At 58.5% G+C, this 19,973-nt stretch overlaps 2 protein-coding genes across 7 annotated transcripts in view; both read left to right on the top strand.

Moving 5' to 3' along the window:
- The first annotated feature begins 61 nt into the window (after nucleotides 1–61).
- On the top strand, nucleotides 62–19,449 carry AMDHD2 (amidohydrolase domain containing 2). 4 transcript variants are annotated; one of them, XR_006212447.1, is made up of 13 exons: nucleotides 62–255; nucleotides 1,017–1,153; nucleotides 1,233–1,372; nucleotides 7,214–7,268; nucleotides 7,442–7,654; nucleotides 7,736–7,824; nucleotides 7,916–8,060; nucleotides 8,135–8,242; nucleotides 8,402–8,470; nucleotides 9,479–9,580; nucleotides 14,932–16,187; nucleotides 18,929–19,022; nucleotides 19,102–19,449. XR_006212447.1 is itself a non-coding variant. In XM_042971666.1 (11 exons), the coding sequence occupies exons 1-11, from the start codon at nucleotides 173–175 to the stop codon at nucleotides 10,019–10,021; spliced, it is 1,230 nt and encodes a 409-aa protein (XP_042827600.1). In that variant the 5' UTR covers nucleotides 62–172; the 3' UTR covers nucleotides 10,022–10,176. The 4 variants fall into 4 exon arrangements, 1 of the variants encoding a protein (XP_042827600.1); XR_006212448.1 differs by lacking the exon at nucleotides 18,929–19,022 and having other exon boundaries at nucleotides 14,932–15,745; XR_006212446.1 differs by lacking the exon at nucleotides 18,929–19,022.
- The window catches only part of PDPK1 (3-phosphoinositide dependent protein kinase 1), a 74,870-nt gene continuing 70,995 nt past the window's right edge, over nucleotides 16,099–19,973 (top strand). The window contains exon 1 of one of the 3 annotated variants that reach the window (XM_042971663.1): nucleotides 16,099–16,187. The gene's annotated coding sequence lies outside the window, so the exon portion shown is untranslated. The remainder of the gene's footprint in view (nucleotides 16,188–19,973) is intronic. The other 2 variants (XM_042971664.1, XM_042971662.1) reach the window with 2 other exon arrangements.

The following is a 19,973-nucleotide window of genomic DNA, read 5'->3' as shown; positions in this document are numbered from 1 at the left end:
CTGATCACGTGGGCCGGCCGGTCACGTGGCACGCCTCAGTCAGCTGAGGGTCACGTGGGTGCGGCCGGAGCCCGGCGGGCCGCAGTCGGCCGAGTGCGCGGAGAGCGGGAGAGCGGCCTTCGGCGGCGGGGCTCCGGGCGGCGCCCGCTCGGCGGGGCTCCGGTGGCTCACGATGCGCGACGCACAGGGCGAGGGGCGGGCCCCGGTGCTCCAGTTCACCAACTGCCGCATCCTGCGAGGGCGGGCGCTGCTCAGGTGGGGTGCGGGGTCAGGCGCTGCGGGGGTGGGCCCGGGAGCCGGGCGGGGCGCGGGGTGCGGAGCTGGCAGCGGCTGGGTTGGGGCCCGGGGCCGGGTGGGGTGCGGGGACGGGAGCTGCTAGATGGGGTGCGGGCCGGGCGCTGCTGGAGTGGAGCGTGGGGCCGGTGGGGCGCGGGATCGGGAGCCGCTGGGATGGGGCGCAGGACTCGAGGCCGGGCACTGCTGGAGTGGGGCCCAGGGCTGGTGGGGCGCGGGATGCGGAGTCGCGAGCTGCTGGATTGGGGCCCGGGGGCCGGGTGGGGCGCGGGGTGCGGGAGCTGCTGGACGGGGTGCGGGGCCGGCGGGGTGCGGGGCCGGGCAGTTGTGGAGTGGGACGCGGGATGCCGGGTCGGGAGGTGCTGGAGTGGGGCGCGGGATGCGGGAGCGGGAGCTGCTGGGATGGGTCGCAGGGCGCGGGGCCGGGCACTGCTGGAGTGGGGCCCGGGGCCGGCGGGGCGCGGGGTTCGAGGTGCTGGAGTGGGCGTCGGGACCGGGTGGGGCGCGGGGCCGGGGGATCGGGAGCTGCCGGAGTGGGGCCCGGGGCCGGGTGGGGCACAGGGTGCGGGAGCTGCTGAAGTGGGGGCGCGGGGTGCGGGGTCGCGCGGTGCTGGAGTGGGGCCCGGAGCCGAGCGGGGTGCGGGGTCGGGATGCGGGCTCAGGCACTGCTCTGGTGGGCCCAGGGACCGGCCGTCCTAGCTTCTGTCCGGCTCTGGCCGCAGGGAGGATCTGTGGGTGCGCGGAGGCCGCATTCTGGACCCGGAGAAGCTGTTCTTCGAGGAGCGGCGAATGGCGGATGAGCAGCGGGACTGCGGGGGCTGCATCCTGGCGCCTGGCTTCATCGATGTGCAGATCAACGGTGCGGTCTAGGGCTTAGAGGACAGGGACCCGGAGAAGGTGGTCCGGGCACCGTGCAACCTTCCTCTTTGTGGCCGTAGGTGGATTTGGCGTTGACTTCTCTCAGGCCACGGAGGACGTGGGTTCGGGGGTCGCCCTGGTGGCCCAGAGGATATTGTCGCATGGAGTCACCTCCTTCTGCCCCACTTTGGTCACCTCACCACCGGAGGTTTATCACAAGGTGAGGTCAGGCTTCCGGTCTCAAGGGAAGGGGGCTTCAACAGTAGCACCCCTTTAATTTTCAAACTTTTCCTGCCACAAACCCCTTGGCACTTGGGTCTGGCCTCACCCTTTAGCCTCCCCCACCCCCTGGGGCCTGGGGTCTGGGGTCCGGGGTCCTGCCCCTAGGCTCTCCTTTGGTGTTCCCCCACCCGCAGGGGGTCACTGCCTCTGCAGCCCTTCCCACAGGCTTTCATGTTTATTGTTGCGGTGTCTTCGGGGCTAGAAGTCCTCTCCGCCTCACACCCTGGCCACCTCCTGGCTCCAGAAACCGATTGCTGGGACTTTCTGGATTGCCACATTTGTACCATCTCCTCAGGTTCATCCCCCCTAACTTGTCTGTGCTGTGTGACTCCACTGAATGTGCTTTCCAGAAAGAAGCTCATTGTCTGCCCCTGCCGCCCCCTTCCGTCCCCGCTGCTGCCCTTGTGGCCCCCACACACCCTTCCACTTCCTCTCTTCTCTGCATGGCCCTATAGACATTTTCACCCAGGTGGGCTCTCCGGTTTTATTCTTCACCCCAGCATCTTGTTGGGTTTCTTTGGGGCGGTGACTTTACATGGTAACCGCCGGAAAGCAGGTGGTATTCATCATGCCTCTTTACCACTTGATGCTTAGTGGGTTTTGAAAAGCGTGGACGTCCCCTTACCCGAGTCGAGTTGGGGAAGGGCAGCAGTTACCCTTTAACCCCCCCCCCCCCCCCAACGTTGCTGTTTTCTCCAGTACAGGGCTTTTTTTGCAATTATGGGTCATGTTGCCGGTCATGGGTGGGGAGGTCCCTCCTGGGTGTGTGGGCGCACAGTTGGAGTTGCGTGTTGCGGGAGTTTGAGTGTGGGCTTGGGATTGGGTCCTGGCCCCCTAAGTTCATCTGTCATCTGGGGGACACGAGACCATCCTTACTTTTTTCTGAGCCTCCATTTTCTCAAATCCAAGTTGGGAATGAGCACCACGTCCGTCTCCTGGGGTTGTGGGGCAGGCAGCGCTCTGTGCAGTACCTCTTAAAAACTTGATATGCTGTCATGTGTGGACATCTTTCTGGAAATTTCCCCCAGGCCTCCCATCACAAAGTCAGAGGTTAAAAACTTCCTACTTCAAGCCACCTGGTTCTGTGTTTTTTCTCTTGGTCATCAATCCCTGATTTCTCTTGCCTGGAATCTGGGAACGCGCCCGCCTTACTGTCCTCCCCCTTCCCAGGACCTACCAGTGAGGCTTCCTGACTGTTGCCTAGTCTCCCGACTGCCGGACCTGCTCCGAGTCCTGCCGCAGCGGCCTTCCCAGGGAACAGGGCATAGCACATCACTCAGCCCCGCACCTTTTATCTTTCTTTTTTTTTTTTTTTTTTAAATGTTTATTTTTGAGAGAGAGAGAGGCAGAGCGTGAGCAGGAAGGGGGCGGAGAGAGAGGGAGACACAGAATCCGAAGCACTTGTCAGCACAGAGCCCGACGCGGGGCTCTAACCACTCAAACCCATGAACCGTGAGATGGTGACCTGAGCCGAAGTTGGACGCTTAACTGACTGAGACACCCAGGCGTCCCCACCCCCTTTTTACCCTTCTGAGCAGTCCCTCCCTAGCCGCCCCAGCCTCGGCCCTCTCCCCACGTATGGTCCAGCCGTTCTGGGCCATTCTCTCTCCTGTTCCCAGGCCTTCTGCCCTGTTTTATCTTGTTGTCTCTGTTGCCTGCTCTTTGGAGCTGTGACTCTGCTGTGCCCGTGGCTTCGACAGCACATTTGACCATCGTGATACAGGTCGTGAGACCTCTTTTTTTAGGACAGGGAGTTTCTGGTCACTAGGATTTCTGGCTTATGTTTTCTTTTCTTCCTTTAATGTGTGTTTACTTATTTAGGGAGAACGTGGGTGCACAAGCCGGGGAGGGGCAGGGAGAGAGAGAGGATCCCAAGCAGGCTCCGTGCTATCGGCAAGAGCCCGACGTGGGGGTCAGCCTCACAAGCCATGAGATCATGACCTGAGCTGGAAGCAAGAGCCGGATGCCTAACCCACCGAGCCCCCCAGGCACCCCTCTGGTTTATGGCTTCCTGCTGACACTTGTCAGTCTCCACAAACACTCGCAGGATGAAGGCGTTGGACAGCAGAAAGTAAAATCGCGGAGGCCGTGAATGTGAAAATTTAATCCAGTGTCATCTCAGGCGCCACGGGGCTGTTCGCTTAGGTATCTCCCCGATTCCCGTCCACCCACCTTCTTCCAGGGCTGGCTCACACTGGGCAGAACTGGATTGCTGCTCTGTCAGAAGTTGCCCGGATCCCTTATCATCGTGTTCTGGCCCATTGAGACCACCTGCTCTTTTTGGGGGCCTCTTTCAGTCTTACCCTTTCATACTCTCCCAGGAGGAAGCTCTGGCTGGAGTGTTCTCGGCTTCTGGTCCATCGTGTGCTTAGCCAAGACCTGCTACCTCCTCAGGCGGCAGCCAGGCTTTCACCATGCCCTCTGCACTTTGACCTTTCCCATTCTCTTGCCGTCCGTGCTGTCGTTCATTGCCTTCTCCCTACTTAGCGCTCTCTGTCTCTCCCCCGTAAAACTCAGTTTTGTTTCGAAGTACAAAGTGAACCCCGTGCGTCGGGTTCAGACCTTACCTCGGGCTCAGAACATGAGACCTGGACTTGGGCCGCGTACCTTCCCGGAGGCATCCGCGTGAGAGTGGCACCTGTGAGACTGGGTGGGGACAACAGCCAGTGGCGGGCACGGCATCGAGAGGGGCCCCTCTCCCTGTGCGGGAGTCCCAGTGCCGACCGCGTGCAGAACCCCGTAGAACGTGTCACAAGGCGGGCTCCCCGGAAAGACGGGATCCGGAGATTCACCCACAAGTTCATCTGCCCCGTGGGCTGGGGTATCCCCTCCCCGGCCGTCTGACCGTAGCCCCGTGTCTGGCACCGAGCTCTCTTGGAAGACTTGGAGAGAGCTTCAGGACGGGACCTGACACTGGTCACGACGGGGTCGCTTGGTGGAACGTGGGCCTGTCCTCCACAGATGGGCTGAGGGCGAGGGTCGAGAGGGTGTGTTCGCGAGCAAAAAATCTATTCCCGAAAAATTCAGCCGTTACCTTTTTTTTTTTAAGTTTATTTATTTATTTTGAAAGAGAGTGCAGGGGAGGATCGGGGTGGGGGGGGCGGAGAGAGAGAGTTGCAAGCAGGGTCCTCATCCTCAGCACAGTGGCCGATGTGGGGCTCGAACTCACAAGCTGTAAGACCATGACTTGAGCTGAAGTTGGACGCTTAACCGACTGCGCCATCCAGGCGCCCCTTTTGGTTTGTTTTGCTTTTAATTTTTAGCGAACTTACACGAAATCTCCTGGCTTGTTAGGAGAAACAGCAGCCCTTTGCCCCCACCAGCTCCCACCTGGAGACGGTCACCTTCAGCTCAGCCGGTCCTTGGAATTTGCTCTCACCTGTCTAAGCTCCAAGCCGGTTTAGGGCAGTGAACAGGGGTGTCTGCTTCCCACCAGCGGAGCTGAGGCTTGACTCCTCTTCGTGGGTTTCCGGCCCCCCGCCCTCCCCGGGTAGCAGCCTGCCGACTTGGGGAGACCCGCCGGTGGGACTGGGCGAAGGACTCGGTGCTGACCCGTTTTCTTACCCGTCTGCCCTGTGTCTTTGGGACTCCTTGTTTGTTCTCTCAGCTGGCGACTCCACTCCCCGCCTCTGCCCGTTTCTCACTCTTCTTGTGGGACGTGTGGGTGCGCCCAGCGCTCTATCAACGTCGTTTTCCCTCGGCAGCTTTAGGGACCTGTTCCGCGGCCCTGGCTGCCGGCCTCACTGGACCGAGCTGTCCTGGGAGCTCCTTCCCGTCACCTGGGGGGGTCCCCTGGCGTCTTTCTGCTGGGCCCCTATCCCCTCTCCAGTGCCTTTGTCTTTGCTGGTTTTTGCCTTTGTTTTGGAGCATATCCACCAGCTTCTGCTAGAGACGGGGGCGCAGAGAGCAAAGTTTTCAAGATCTCGAAGGTCTAACGAGGTTTTTATTCTCTTGATTGGGTGTAGGTTAGAAGTGACTTTCCTCTAGAATTCTTAAAGGCGTTGCTGTATCGTTTTTTCATTTCCAGGGTTGCTGGTGAGAAGTCGGAAGCCACCTGACCTCTGATACTTTGTGCATGACTTATTTCTTCCCTCTGGAAGCTCGTGGAATCTTCCCTTTGGCCTTGGGTTCTGAAGTCTGAGGGTGACACGTGTGGGGCCTGTGGGGAATTTGTCTATTGTGCTGGCCGTTGGCACACCCTGTCGGTCTGAAGTTTGGTTTTTGGTTTTGTTTGCTTTCCTTGAACACAGCGCGTGTGTGATTTTTCTCCCTCGTTTCTCTGTCGTCTTTCCTGGGAGTCATCATTCCATGGTTGGGCTTCCTGGATGGCGTCTCTGGTTCTTTCTGCGACTCTGCTTCCTGAATGTTTCCTGTGTTTCTATGTTCCGGTTCTTGACTTGGGGTTTTTTGGGTTTTTTTGGTTTTTTTTTTTGCTTTATTGCTCAAGTTGTATTTTTTAATTTTATTTCTTATTTAAGTATTTGTTTACTTATTTTGAGAGAGAGAGAGAGCAAGTGTGAGCAAGGGAGAGGCAGAGAGAGAATCCTGCCCTGTGAGCGCAGAGCCCCGTGTGGGGCTTGATCTCATGACCTGCGAGATCACGACCTGAGCCGAAATCAAGGCTTGGATGCTTAACCGACCGAGCCACCCAGGCGTCCCTCACATACTTTTAATTGGAAGAGCTCGCTTTCTCTCTCAGTGTTTTTTTCTGACACCGTCTTCTTGTTTCACGGGTGCAGGACCTCTCCTCACGTGTCTTCCCGTTCCTGCCGGCCCTGCCCTGTCCGTCCTCTGTCTCCCCAAGGTTTCCCCGAGCTGCCACTGAGCCTTGGCCGTCGGCTGTGTTTGAGATCAGGCGCCAGCAGGCTGCTGGGAGCCCCGAGACTGGGGCGGGCTCCTGGGGGCGCCCTTAGTTGAGGTCCCTGGGCCGAGGGGACAGCCTCACTGGCTCCGTGCTGAGAGTGTTAACCTAATCGCAGGGGGTGTGCCTCCACCCGCCTCTCGCCTGGAGCCCTTCTGGTTTGCTTGCAGGGCACATTCACGGGCCCAGCTGCTCTTTAATGGTGTCTGTGGTTCCCCCCGCCCCCGACCCCACTTCTCAAGGCGCTGCCTGTTTCCTCGGTGTCTCCCCCACGTGCCCCTGCCCACACCTGCCCAGGGTCGGCCCATCAGGCTCCCAGGGTTTCAGCCTCTTTACGCATCGCTGTATCTGGTTTGGGGTGAGGGTGCCCCAGGGCCCTTCGGCGGGCGGCAGGTTTCTCTGGCAGCTCGCCCCACCTCCAAGACGGGTCATGTGAGTACCTGTGTTCGGCTCAGGCACCGTGTGGCTGTGCCCTTGACGCCTGAGCCCCCAGCCCCGCGTGCACCGACCTCTCTGGCCCCCGAACCCCCGCTTCTGTGCTCGCGCTGCCTGGACTGCACGCCTCCTCTTGACCCTGGCCGTGTGTGCGGTCCTGCAGCTCAGGAGGCCGGGCCCGCTCCCCTGTCTGGCTGGGTCCAGACCCTTTGGCCACGTTGCAGGGCCAGGTCAGGTCCCTTTTGTCCATTCCTGTTCCTTGCTGGCAGCTGGCCTTCCGCCCCTGCGTGTTCCTCCGCGTCCTGATGGTTCTTAGCGCTGTGCCTTCCCTGACTCTGGTTGGGGGCCTTCGACTACCTTCTGCTATCTGACGGAAGGCCATCGGGGGCTGGGCTCTGACCTCTGACCTCTGACCTCGGCTGGGCTGTGATCTCTGGGCATTGGGCCGTAGGGGGCAGGGCTTTAACAGCTGGTTCCCCCCAGGTCCTTCCTCAGATCCCTGTGAAGAGTGGTGGTCCCCATGGGGCAGGGGTCCTCGGTGAGTGGCTGACCCCTCTCCCTGCCCCCACCCCGGGAGGCTCCTTGGGGACCTGTTGGCAGCCCTTCCCCCTCCAGAGGCCCGACTGGGGAGGGAGGTCGGGCAGGTGACGGGCCAGGGCGGGGGCTGCAGGGCCAGAGGCCCGTTGGAGCTGTCCACTCCTCTTCTCCCAGGGGTGCACCTGGAGGGCCCGTTCATCAGCCGGGAGAAGCGAGGTGCACACCCCGAAGCCCACCTGCGCTCCTTTGAGGCCAACGCCTTCCACGATGTGCTGGCCACCTACGGGCCCCTGGACAACGTCCGCATTGTGACGTTGGCCCCTGAGCTGGGCCGAAGCCATGAGGTGATCCAGGCGCTGACAGCCCGTGGCATCTGTGTGTCCCTAGGTGAGGACTGCCACCTCCAGGGTTGGGCCCACGTGGGGTCCTGGGCTGGGTGCACACTTTGAGTCCAGGTCCCCTATGCAGGACACTCGGTGGCCGACCTGCAGGCCGCGGAGGAAGCCGTGCAGAGTGGAGCCACCTTCATCACCCACCTCTTCAACGCCATGCTGCCTGTGAGTGCCCCGTGCCCCCCACCGCAACTCCCTGGGCGGGTAGGCGCAAGGGCTCCTGCCGTCGCTCAGCTGCCCTCCCATCTCTGTCCAGTTCCACCACCGTGACCCTGGTATCGTGGGGCTCCTGACCAGTGACCGGCTGCCTCCCGGCCGCCACATCTTCTACGGGATGATCGCGGATGGAACGCACACCAACCCGGCCGCCCTGCGCATCGCCCACCGGGCCCATCCCCAGGGTGAGTGGCGGGGCGGGGCGGGGCCCGGTGGGAGGACTCGGCCGGGCAGCTCCTGAGTCCCCTTCCTTCCGCAGGGCTGGTGTTAGTCACCGACGCCGTTCCCGCCCTGGGTTTGGGCAATGGGCGTCACACGCTGGGGCAGCAGGAGGTGGAGGTGGACGGGCTGACAGCCTATGTGGCCGGTGAGTGACCCTCTCGTCCCGCTGACTCCTCGACAACGGCCCTTTGGCCTCTCTTGTGGGACGCAGACATCTGCGCGTTCCCCGCCGGCCTGTGGGCCGCCCACCCCCCATGTGCCAGTAGCCCCTGGTCCCCCCAGAACCTGCTCTCTCACTCTCAAGGCACCAAGACACTGAGCGGCAGCATAGCCCCGATGGATGTCTGCGTCCGGCATTTCCTGCAGGCTACAGGTTGGTGAGGCTGGAGGGGGCAGGTGTGTGCGCACGCGCGTGTGTGTGTGGGCGCACGCGCATGTGCACATATGTGTCGGGGGGGGGGGGGGACAGGTTGGAGGGAAGCACGGAGACCCCTGGGCTCTTGCAGCGACACCCCTTGTGGGATGGGATTCCTAGGAGTGGAGCACCAGGAACACGCTGAGGCCCCCTGCAGCAGCTCAGGGGCAGGTTCGGAGAGCGAGGAGCCAGCATGTGGCTGGGACCCAGGGTGATAGGCAGTGAGGCCACGGCACCGAGAAAAGGGTGCTCACCGTACCCACGGGAAGGCCCTCGGCCTGGGGCCTGTGGATTCGCAGGACTCCGTGGGTACGGAGCTTTAGGGAGGGGAGGGGGGCGGTCAGAGCAGCGCTTTGGGCTTGTTGAGGGGGTAGGCGTGTCCGGGGGGGGGGGGCAGGGAGGGGTATTTGGCAGAGGCTGTGGTTGGCCGGGCCCTGCGGGATTCTTGGCAGTGCCCGGGGCTGGGGTGTCACCTGGGGGTGCCCGGCTTCAACATGCTGTTTAGAGCAGCAGGGAGACAGGCCAGGAGGCAGGAAATGGCTGTAGGCTGGCTGTTGGGGGGAGGGGTGGTGAGGTAGGGAACAGAAGAAAAAGGATTTGGTCGTGTGTGGCTTCTTGAGAGGGAGCAGGGACGGAAAGCCAAGACCAGGTGGCCTCGTTGATGCCCAGGCTACTGCTGCTTTTTGGGGGGCTCTTCCCGGGACCCGGAAGGAGGAGGGGCCTGCAGCCATTTGGGTCCAGGGCATTTGTCAGTGAGGCGGGGAGCCCTGCAGAGCTGGGATGGGTGAGTGACCAGGAAAAGGGTACCTGGCAGTGTCCTCAGATGAGGGGGAAGGCGGGGCTTTGTCAGCCTGCTGCAGAGACCTGGGATTTCTCTGGGACTTGGAGCTTTGGGGCTGGGGGAGAGGCTGCCCATGGAACCAGCTGGGGATGGGGGGTGACTGCCCGGTTGTGTCCCCTGAGCAGGCTGCAGTGTGGAGCTGGCCCTGGAGGCTGCGTCCCTGCACCCCGCACAGCTGCTGGGGCTGGAGAAACACAAGGGGACCCTGGACTTCGGGGCTGATGCAGGTCAGGGCCCGACGTGGGCACCCGGGCGGGTGAAGACTCGGGAGGGCTCGGGGACTCGGGACAGTGCCAGGGCAGGTGGGATCTTCCCTGCGCCCAGGTGGCCTTACCTGGCCACCAACCTCAGCCCGGGTTCCTCTTCCTGTCGGGTCAGGTGAGGGACAGCTGGGGTCTTTGTCCCGTGTGCCCTGCTTCCAGGAACATGGGTTCCAGGGCCTTGGTCAGCCTCTGATGGGGTGGGGTGGCCGTGCCCAGGTCGTGTCCCAGGCTTCAGTTTCCCCACCAGCTTCTGGATGGGTGTGGGGTGGTGGTGGACCCACCCCTGCCTCTGTCTCACCGGCCGCCTCTGACCCAGACTTCGTGGTGCTCGATGACTCCCTCCACGTGCGGGCCACCTACATCTCGGGCGAGTTGGTGTGGCAGGCTGAGGAAGCCAGGCAGTGACTGAGGACCACGGCTGGAAGGGACGACCAGCCTTAGCTGGACACTGTCAGGGCTGAGCCGTCGAGGAGCTGGTCTCCGGGGAGCGAGTGGGAGCCCTGCCCTAGGTGGAGGCCTGCCAGGTGGAGGCAGCTAGATAAACGTTCGCCCCGCAGGGACTTGTCTCGTGTCTGAGTTTTGCTTCAAGGCAGAGCGCCGTCCCCTCGGTGGCTCTCTGGGTGGGGTGGGGAGGAGAGCGGCTGGATTCTAGCTGATCCCAGCCTTGGGGGGCCCCAGTGAAGGTGACAGGGCCCCTCTCTGTTGGACAGTCGTGTCTGAGGCCTGCAGCCCCACACACAGTTGTGCTGGTTGGAAATGAAGGGCGGGAGGGGAAAGTCCTGGGTCGCAGGTTGGAAAGCGGACAGGAACGGGCTTGGGGATGGTGAGTGTGGAGGGCTCCAGAAGTTTACATGTCGGGGGACAGAGGACAAGGGTATTCTTGGGATTTTTAAATTTTATTTTGAAGGAGGGGAGGGGCAGAGATAGAGAATCCTAAGCAGGTTCTGCACTGTCAGTGAAAGGCCCGACTTGGTGGTCGATCCCAGCAAATTGTGAAACTGTGAGCTGAGCCGAAATCCAGTCGGACCCTTAACCGACTGAGCCACCCAGGCACCCCAGTGCTTTCTGGGATTTTAAGTGGGAGAATTGATTGTGGGGACAATTAGGAGCTGGGGCTGGGAGGACTTGGATGTGGGAGGGGCCTCGGGTGGGCCGTGCAGGGCATTTGGAGGCCAGGCCGGCTGTGTGAGGATGGCCCACGGGCTCCCCTCTGCCCCTTTGAGTTGGGCCAGTGAAGCAGAGGCCAAGGCCATGGTGCTGGGCCTGAGCACACTGCGAGCCGTTTCTCCTCGGCCTTCAAGAGGACTCCAGGTTGCCTGGCTCTGAGTGTAGGATGCAGTGGCCGAGGGGCCCAGAGGTGACCCTGGCCACCGCTCCTTGCCCAGCCCGCAGCCCTATTTCTTTGAGCCCTCGGAGTAATCAAGGCTCGGCTTCCTTTGGGGCCTTTTCTGAACATCCCCTTCTCCTCATCTGACTCCCAGGTGGGCCCGGGGATCCCACGTGCCCCCTGGGTTGCACCGCTGTGGGTGACCCTGCCTGGTGCTGGTGGGAAGCTCGGGGATCACCAGTGTCCGGAGCCCTGCAACTATTTGCCCGTCAGTGTCATCCCGCGGCCGTCCGTGTCCCCCAGGCCCGGCAGCAGTGCCCCCACGCTGGGAGCAGGGGCTGATAGGGCCGCTTTGAGGCAAGTGGGCTTTGGGGAGCCCTGCAGGTCACGAGGGCAGCCGCGATGTGGCAATCAGACATCCAGGGTTGGCGTAGCCCCAGCCCTGGGATTGATTTTGTCCCCGTTTGCGTGCTGGGGCGGGCCGCACCTTCCCCCTTTTGAATGGGTGAAGTTCTTGGAATAAGAGGTCAAGGCAAACGTCCCAGGTCACCATCTCGTGTGGCTTGGCAACCATCCCTTTTGCCTCTGCCACAGAGCCCACTGCAGACAGCGTGTCCAGGCCCAAAGTGACAAAAACAGCCTCTGGCCCCAGCTGTGTTCCAGGCTGAGTGAACAGTCTGGGAAGAGCCAACACCGTAAGGCAGGGCTCGGGAAAGGCCTGGGACAGCAGCCACCTCTCGGTGTACCAAGGGGCTGGGTCTCTGGCCACATGCCTGTGGGCAGCAGGGACATCATAGACCTAACAGGTGACCGACCAGCTCCTGCATCATGCCGCGCCAGCCAGCCGGCTGCGCCAGTGATCCAGGGGCAGGGCGGGTCTCCCCCAGCTCAGAGCTCACCCTGCTGGGAGGGAGCAGGCCGTGCTCCCAGATCTATTAGAGGCTGAGCAGTGGGCACTTGCCTTATTTGGTGCTAGGTTTTATTCCATGTGCATTGCCAGTGTTAACCCGTTCTCTGCCAGACATCCAGAGGGGTCCTCCCCATTCTCGGACGGGGAAAGTGGGGCTCCCAGGTCGAGAGCTGGTGAGTGCCGGAGCGAGGACTTGGCCTGGCCTGCTCAGCTCGGGGGGCCTCACTTAAACCTGTCAGCACGCCGACTCTTGGCCGGAGCATCCGGGAAGGACTAACCGCGCTACTGGTCCGCAAGGGTGACACCAGGGATGGCAGGGGCCGGTGCTGGTTGGCACGTGCACCCGGGCCAGGGGAACCGCCCCACAGAGATCCAGTGGCAGAGGCTTAGTGTGTTGGGTGGGACAGTCGGCCACCCTCGCCAGAAAGGGGTGTGGTCATCACCACCGTGGCCTCCAAAACGTCTCCGTCGCCCGTCAGAGCAACTCTGTCCCCACTAGATTACTAACCCTTGTCACCCCTCCTCCAGCCCTGGCGCCCACCGTGCCACTTTGCAGTCTGAGGCTGCTGGGTTTTGAACAGAAGATATGCTGCCATTTTCAGTAAGACCCCCAGCAAGAAGACCCTGAGGGACTGGCTCTAGGGTGGCAAAGGGGCTGGAGACAAGTGAAGTGGAAACGTGCTTGTTTTAGTGTGGGTGTAGACCCGGACGCTGGAGGGCGGGGGAGGGGGGGGGCTTTCATTGAGGTGGGGTCCTTGGAGAGGTGACCTGGCGCGCCATCCGTACCTCCTTCGTGGCTTGCTTTGTGTTGTACGTGAGTGGGAGGAACAGAGGGCCCAGTGGTGGCGAGACCCGATGCAGGGGCGGGTGCGTCGTGAGTCCGCGGAGTGGGGCGAGGGCCGCCTGGCGGCCGCACCTGAACACTACAGAGGCGTCCACTCGAGGGTCCTGGACTGCTCAGAGTGCATACAGGTTCGAGTCCAGGCGCCGAGGCGTCCCTTCCGAAACTTCGGTCTCCGTAGGCTCCGAGCGCAGGGTCCCAGCGCTGATTCGTGCAGAGGATCTGGGTGGTCCAGACCGGAGAAGCGGCTTAAGGGTGGGGGGAAACGGCGCCCGAACAGGGGCTGGCCGCGAACCGCAGAGCGTGCGCAGTGAGTCCGGTCCGACCCGCTCCGCCGCGGGGCGGCCTGCGGCCCAGGAGCCGGGCCTACGCGGACCTACTGCTCCTGTAAGAGGTGCGGCGCACAGGGCGGGGGGGCGGGAGGAATCTCACTTGCTGTGGGAGGGGCTCCTCCCTGGGGGGGCGGGCTCTGAAGTGTCAGAAGGGGCGGGCCTCTGCCGGGGCCAATGAGGATTGCTCTGCGGAGGGAAGAGTCGCGGCAAAGCAGCCGGGGCGCGCGTCGCTCGCTGACCCAGTACCGGTTAAAGGGCCGACCCGGAGCGGAGAGCCCCGGACTGCGCGGCACGGGGCGGGGGGTTGCCGGGGGCCAGGGCCCCCGGCGCCCGCACGAGCCCCGGACCCCACTGCGCCCCAAGCTGCCCGGCTACCTCTTCGCACACCTTCCGGCCTCGCCGCTCCCCTTCTTTCTCCTTCCAGTCGCGCCCATGTGCATCCCCCTTGCCCCACGGCTCCTCTCCGCCCCCCTCTGCGCCCCTTCTCTCCCCGCCCTCGTTGGCGTTGGGGAGTTGGGGGCAGGCTCCACTGCCTGTCCCAGCTTCGCCCCAGCTCGGAGCCTGCTCCGGGTCGCGGGGGGGGGGGGGGGGGGCGGGTGGGTACGGGAGGAGGTGTGGCACCAGGAGGGTGAATGGGGGTCGGCTCTGCTTAGACCCTGGGACCTCCTCCATGTGCCCCTGTCGTCCGCAGGCAGCTCCGGGGTGGGGGGCAGCCCCGTGCCCTGAGCGGTGGCCCTCTCTGAGCCTTGCCTGCCTCCCAGTCTCCCACCGTGAAGAGCTTGGTGTGATCCTTCCAACGTGATCCTGTCCCTGTCCCTACGTTTGTGTCTTGGTTTGTCTTATGAACTGGAATTGAACTTTTGATACTGTTCTGCTCTTCAGTATTTTCTAGTGAAGCAGCATGAAATGGTGAGCTCCCTGGGTGGGGACACATCGAAATGTGTCACTATTTTAGCAAGGTGCTCCGTGTTCTCCAAGATGGATGCTTCGTAACGTTAAGCAGATCCCACCACGGACCAGTGGGGCTCCTCCCCCAGCACCCCAGCCGCCCTGAGGAGGAGGGACCGTGGAGTGACGCGCAAGGAATTCTGGGGGCCCAGATGCACAAGTGCATCTAGAAGGCAGAAGCGCACCCTGTGTGGGCACTCCTTTTGTCCCCGTGGGTTCCCGGTTTCTGTGTGGCCACAGGAGGGCCTCCCGTGTTAGTTTTCTTTCCCTGTAACAAATTACCACAAATTAGAGGTTCAAAAGAACACACCTTTATTTTGCAGCTCTGGAGGTTGGGGTCAGGAATAGGTCTTGTGGGCCAAAATCAAAGTGGTGGCAGAGTCTGCTTGTCCCTGGAGGTTCTGGGGGAATCTTCTACGTCCAGCTCCCGGATGCCGTCTACCCTGGTTGTCTCGTGGCATCCCGCCTTTGCAAAGCCGGTGCGGGCCAGTTGTGTTTTCCGTGTTGTCTCCCCTGAACCTGGACTCCTTTTCTTCCATCTTTTAAGGACTCTTGTGATTATACTGGGCCGAGCTGAGTAATCCTGGATAATCTTCCTCTTTTAAGGTCAGCTTATTGGCAGGCATAACTCTCCCTGTGTAATACAACATATTCACAGGTTGGGTGAACAAGATGTGGACGTTTTTGGAGGGGCCGCTATTCTGTCCAGCGTTCCTTCCAGAGAGAAGAGCCTCGGCCAGGCCTCCCTACTGCCTGGGTCTGAAGGAGATACTACATTCCTATCATCAGTGCATGAAAGTGCTCATTTCCCGATGTGCTTAACACCAGACGGTTTCAGTCTTTGGGATCTGGCCAGTTTTGGGAGTCCGCCCATTTTACAGCTGGGGAAGTTGAGACTTAGGGAAAGAAGGTTACTTGCCTGAGATTTGATGCAACTTTTTTGTTTCCTGTCTCTAGGGCTAGTTAAAATATGTTACCCACGGAGCACAATTTATACAGGAAGACATTTTTCCCAGGTGGCTGGGAAATTGTTGGCGCTGGCACCTTTGATCCGTCCACGTGCAGCTGGATGCCTCTTGGGAGCTTAGGGACGGTGACCAGGCACTCAGCGAGCAGAGGCAGGAAACCACATTCTCATCTTTGAAGAGTCTCCTTGTTTTCCTAACTGGATGTGTGTTCGTTGGTTTCCCTGCCTGCCTCGAAATCTCCAGGGGTGCAGGCCGGGCGTGCCTTTCTCCTCTTGGCTCTCCCCATGTCTCCGTACGTCCCGGAAGAATTGGAATCCTGGCTCTGCCCTCAGCTAGCTAGGGTGCCCGGCGTTGAAAATGGTCCCCGGCGATCCTACTTCCGGGGATCCACACCCTAGCAGAGTTCCCCCCATGTGGTGCTAGGCGCCTTTGTGTGACCAGTAGAGTGTAGGAGAAGTGAGGCAGATCCCTTTGGCAATTGGGGTGTAAAAGTCATTGTGGATTCTGTGCTGGTGTGCTCTCTTTCTCTGGAGCCATTCACTCTGGGGAAAGCTGGCTGCCATAGCATAGGGATACTCGGGAAAGCTCTGTGGAGGGGCCACCATGGTGAGGAACTGAGGCCTCCACCAATATCTGAGTGAATGGGCCACCTTGGAAGTGGTCCCGCCTGTCCTCGTCAAGCCTTCAGATGACTCAGCCTTTGCTGACGTCTCGACTGCACATTCCTGAGAGACCCTGAGCCAGAACCACCCGGCCAAGCTGCTCCTGGCTTCCCCACCCACAGAAACCATGAGATCATAAAGGTTTGTCGTTGTATGTCTCTGAGCTTCGGGATAATTTGTTACATGGGGCTAGGTAACTAATACACGAGCTGTGTGGCAAGTGCCACAGCCTCTGGACCAGGGTTTTCTCCCTTGTGCCATGACGGTTTGAGGAATGAGCGAGAGATGGGTGAAATACCATGGACCATGGGGGGCACAGGGCCCGGTTTGCAGTGGGGGCTCCCCCGGCCCCAGGCCATGTACATAAGGCAGCCTTCCAGCCCCTCCCAGGATGGTATGGGCATCCCCCGTTCCTCCTTGTGTGGAACATGACCTCACAATGTCAAGCCAGGCCTTGCATTCTTGGCCTCGGGTCACCCTTCCACCAGGGACAGAGGCATTGGGCAGGGTAGGGAGAGAGGAGAGCCATGGGCTGTCCCTCTCCTTCCTCCAGCCGGGGTGCCAGTGAACTGTGTAGTGCCAGGTGAGTCCATCCCCCCTGCTGCCCACTGTCCCGGGACGGGCAGCCACACCTGACCCATGGAGGGGGTGCCCTGCCTCTCCCTGGGTAGAGAGGGGTGGCCTGGCCTGGCCTTGGCTTGCACACTGGCTGCCACTGAGGCCCCACGAGAACTAAGCACTGTCCTTCGTTCCTCTTTCGACTGCTCCTCCCTGCCCTGCCCCTGCAGCCCGCTCCCCTGCTTTCCCCTCTCCTCTCACCCCTTCCCCTGAGGCCGGCAGGGGTGCCTACTACACCTGCTGCTCTGGTGGGCTCTGGCCTTCTCCGTGTACTTTTCCCTCAAGGTTTTCCCCCCTCCCCGTTTCTCTTTGAATTGCTTTGGTGTGAGCGACTCTAACTAAAAAAAAAAAAAGGTTGAAGACCTCGGTCCCTATTCTGTGACTTGCTTCTCTGCCTTTGGGCTCTCGCTTAGACCTTCCCTCTCTTCTTTCCCGTAGCTGCATCGAATTTTCCAGGATGAATATCCCATAATGTGTTTTACCATTCTCTTGTTGATGAATGTTCTGGTTATTTTTTCTTTTCTTTTCTTTCCTTTTTTTTTTTTTTCTTGCTTTTTGTTAAAGCTATGCTGTTATAAACATCCTTGCACAGTTTTACAGTCATGAGTGAGAGCTGCTTACAATTTCCAGGGAGAAGATACATCCATTTTATTAATTTTTATTTGCATCAGTGTTGAAGAGACCAGAAACTTCCTTTTGGTTTTTTTTTTTAATGTTTATTTATTTTTGAGAGAGAAAGAGAGAGAGAGAGAGCGAGCATGTGCACATGGCGGGGAGAGGGGCAAGGAGGGGGGGGGACGGGGAGAGACGGGGGGGATGGAGAGAGAGATTGGGAGAGAATCCCAAGCATCAGGCTCCATGTCTGGCACAGAGCCTGACTCGGGGCTCGATCCCACAACCCTGAGATCATGACCTGAGCCTAAATCAAGAGTCAGATGCTCAACTGACCAAGCCACCCAGGTTCCCCAAGAGGCCAGGGAATTCTAAACAGGCTTGTAATAATAGCAGCCCCTGCCTCACCTCACCTCTCCTTACTCACATCCTGCTCACTACTCTTTAAGTGTTCTTCCTGATGTTTATGTCCGTTGTTTTGTACTTTGTCTTTTTTTTTTTTTAAGTTTATTTATTTTGAGAGTGATAGAGAGAGTGAGAGCGCGGGCACACCAGTGGGGAAGGGGTAGAGAGAGGGAGATAGAATCCCAAGCAGGCTCTGTGCTGTCAGAGCAGAGCCCGATGCGGGGCTTGAATTCATGAACCGTGAGATCATGATCTGAGCTGAAATCAAAAGTTGGACGCTCGACCGACTGAGCCATCCAGGCACCCCTGTACTTTATGTCTTGACTCCTCACGTACAGTCACTGTCTATTGCCTTTCTGTTACAAGGGATGAGGATTCAGCTCTCTCAGGCCCCCATTCCTCTCCGGGTCCCTCCGAGGTAGAGGATGGTAACTGCCGGTTGAAGCAGTGCGTCTGTACTGTGACTGTAAATGTGCTTCCTCCCTGCTCTTATCCTGGGGTTTCTCATTAGTCTTTTAAAATTGCACCCCATCCCCAGGCACTCCTGAGTCCCCACTGGTTTTCTTTCTCCCCTATGGCACTTGCTATCTTCTAATATGTCGTAAGACTTGCTTATTTGATGGTCTCTCCTACCCTGCCCTTCCTCCCCGCACCCCCCCAGCCCCCAGTGGCATCTGACTGTCACAAGAGCAGAGATTTTTGTGTTTTAATCACTGGTGAATTGTCAATGTCTAGCACAGTGCTTGGGATGGAGGGGAGACTCAGTGCTTACTTGCTGGATGGACAGATCCTGGGACTTCCATTCACCACCCTCCTGTGTGTTTTGTTTTTTTTCCTGTTTCCTGATCTCGCGTCTTCTTGGTTTACCGCGTTTACCGCGGTGGAGCACATCAGTCGGTAACTTTCTGGGAAAGATCGCTCTTGATGTGTATTCTTTAAACTCTAAAGCTCTGTATTTATTTACAATTGCATTTAGTGTACAGTCTGGCAAATTTCACATGTGAGATGGTAATAAATACTGAGTATCTCATAGGATTGTGATGAGAATTTAGTAACATACGTGTAATGGTCAGCGTTCTCTGAGGATAAGTTATTATTACTTTGTGAGGACTCAAATAAATACAAAAGAAGGGTTTCTGGGAGGCAGTTGAGTGCAGTGGCCAAGAGCAAGGCGGTGGTGCTGGTCAGCACTGGTTTGGAGTTCTGTGCTCTGTGACCTAGTAGCTCTATGGCTGAGAGTAGGCAAGGCACCGAAGCCTCAGTTTCCCCAAGTACAAGATAGAAATGGTCATAGTACCTACTGCTCATGGAGCTGTTGTGGGTAAAATCAGATATACTGATTTTTATAGGTAGTAAGGGTTATGATGCAGAATGTTTCCAGTGCTCTCAAGTATTGAATGTGGCTTGCTTTGGTGGCAAGAGCTGGTACCTACTTTGACCTTGTCTTTGTGTTCACTGAGGGTTAGTGTCTGGAGCGGGGCAAGCAACTGGCAGTTTGCAGCATGTATCAAAAGTCCTGAGAGGAATCCCTGTACTTTGACCCCGCAATTCCTTCTGCTAAGAATTTATCCGAAGGAAATAAAGGTGTGCTCGAATTTAAGTGCAGAGCTTTGTCTACGAGGAAGATGTCTGGGAACCACTTCGGTGTCAGGAGGGAACTTGATCATTACAAGGGTCTGTAAACTCTAGGCTTCCTCCAGTGGAGTCCTCTGCAGTCCTTAGAAGTGGGCAAGATGGCAGTCAGGTGCAGGAGAGCTGCACAGGATACGAAATGAAGACAGCGGTAAGTGAAAAAAGCGCCAAACCTGCATAAGCCCTTTTGGGGAGTAGGACTTAGATTTACTTTTTTACTGTTCTTTAAGGTGCAGAACACTCAAAGTTTGGACAAGTAGAGGCTGGACGGTCTAACGCATAGTCTCTGGGATATGGATGTCAAGATTCAGGCTGTGGCTCTACAAGACCTAGGGCCAGTTACAGAACTCAGAATGCCTCAGCTTCCTCATCTGAAAAGTGGGGCAATACTAGCAAGGATACTTGTTCAGAGATTAGGCGTGAAAATTCTTTACTAAGAGTAAGTGCTGGCTCAACGTTAGCAGCTATCACTGCTATTCAAGAATTAATTCTCGTTAGTGGGATTATGGATTAATTTATCTAATTAGTCTCTGTACTGTCTAAATTGTTATTAAAAAATAAACGTATTTCTTTTGGAAGTAGAAGGTTATTTTTATTTATTTATTGTAATTAAACATTTTTTTTTAATGTTTATATTTGAGAGCGAGCGAGAGCGAGCAAGCAGGGGAGGGGCAGAGAGAGGAAGAGAGCGTGAATCTCAAGCAGGCTTGGAGCTGTCAGGGATGCTGGGCTCAGGTCCACGAACTGTGAGGTGACCTGAGCTGAAGTCAGAGCCCAACCGACTGAGCCCAGGCGCCCCAGAAAAGGTTACTTAAAAGTATGCAACCTTGAGGTAACGAAGATGATTCTGATTTTTTTTTTTAAGACAGCCTGGTCACAACACAACAATGTGGATGTACTTTATACCACTGAACTGTGCACACGGCATGTGTTCAAATGGTTAAGGTGCTAAATTTTATGTATATTTTACCACAACTAAAAGAACCCAACAATAACACCATCATCATTAACAACTACAAAAAAATTCAACACCATCATTATCATCAACAACTACAACCCCCCTCCCCCAAACCATAAGCAAAGAAGAAAGTTCTGAAGGTGT

This window comes from Panthera tigris, chromosome E3 (genome assembly GCF_018350195.1).
Source record: "Panthera tigris isolate Pti1 chromosome E3, P.tigris_Pti1_mat1.1, whole genome shotgun sequence".
NCBI classification, from domain to species: domain Eukaryota; kingdom Metazoa; phylum Chordata; class Mammalia; order Carnivora; family Felidae; genus Panthera; species Panthera tigris.
The sequence above is the reverse complement of the archived record's forward strand: the minus strand, read 5'-3'. Positions and strand labels throughout refer to the sequence as shown.

Excerpts from the sequence above, each read along its gene's own strand:
- AMDHD2 (XM_042971666.1), top strand. The coding sequence starts at position 173 with ATGCGCGACGCACAGGGCGAGGGGCGGGCCCCGGTGCTCCAGTTCACC. Across the intron at positions 7,269-7,441 it reads CCATGGGGCAGGGGTCCTCG|GGGTGCACCTGGAGGGCCCG; the intron begins GTGAGTGGCTGA and ends CTCTTCTCCCAG. Across the intron at positions 8,471-9,478 it reads GCATTTCCTGCAGGCTACAG|GCTGCAGTGTGGAGCTGGCC; the intron begins GTTGGTGAGGCT and ends TCCCCTGAGCAG.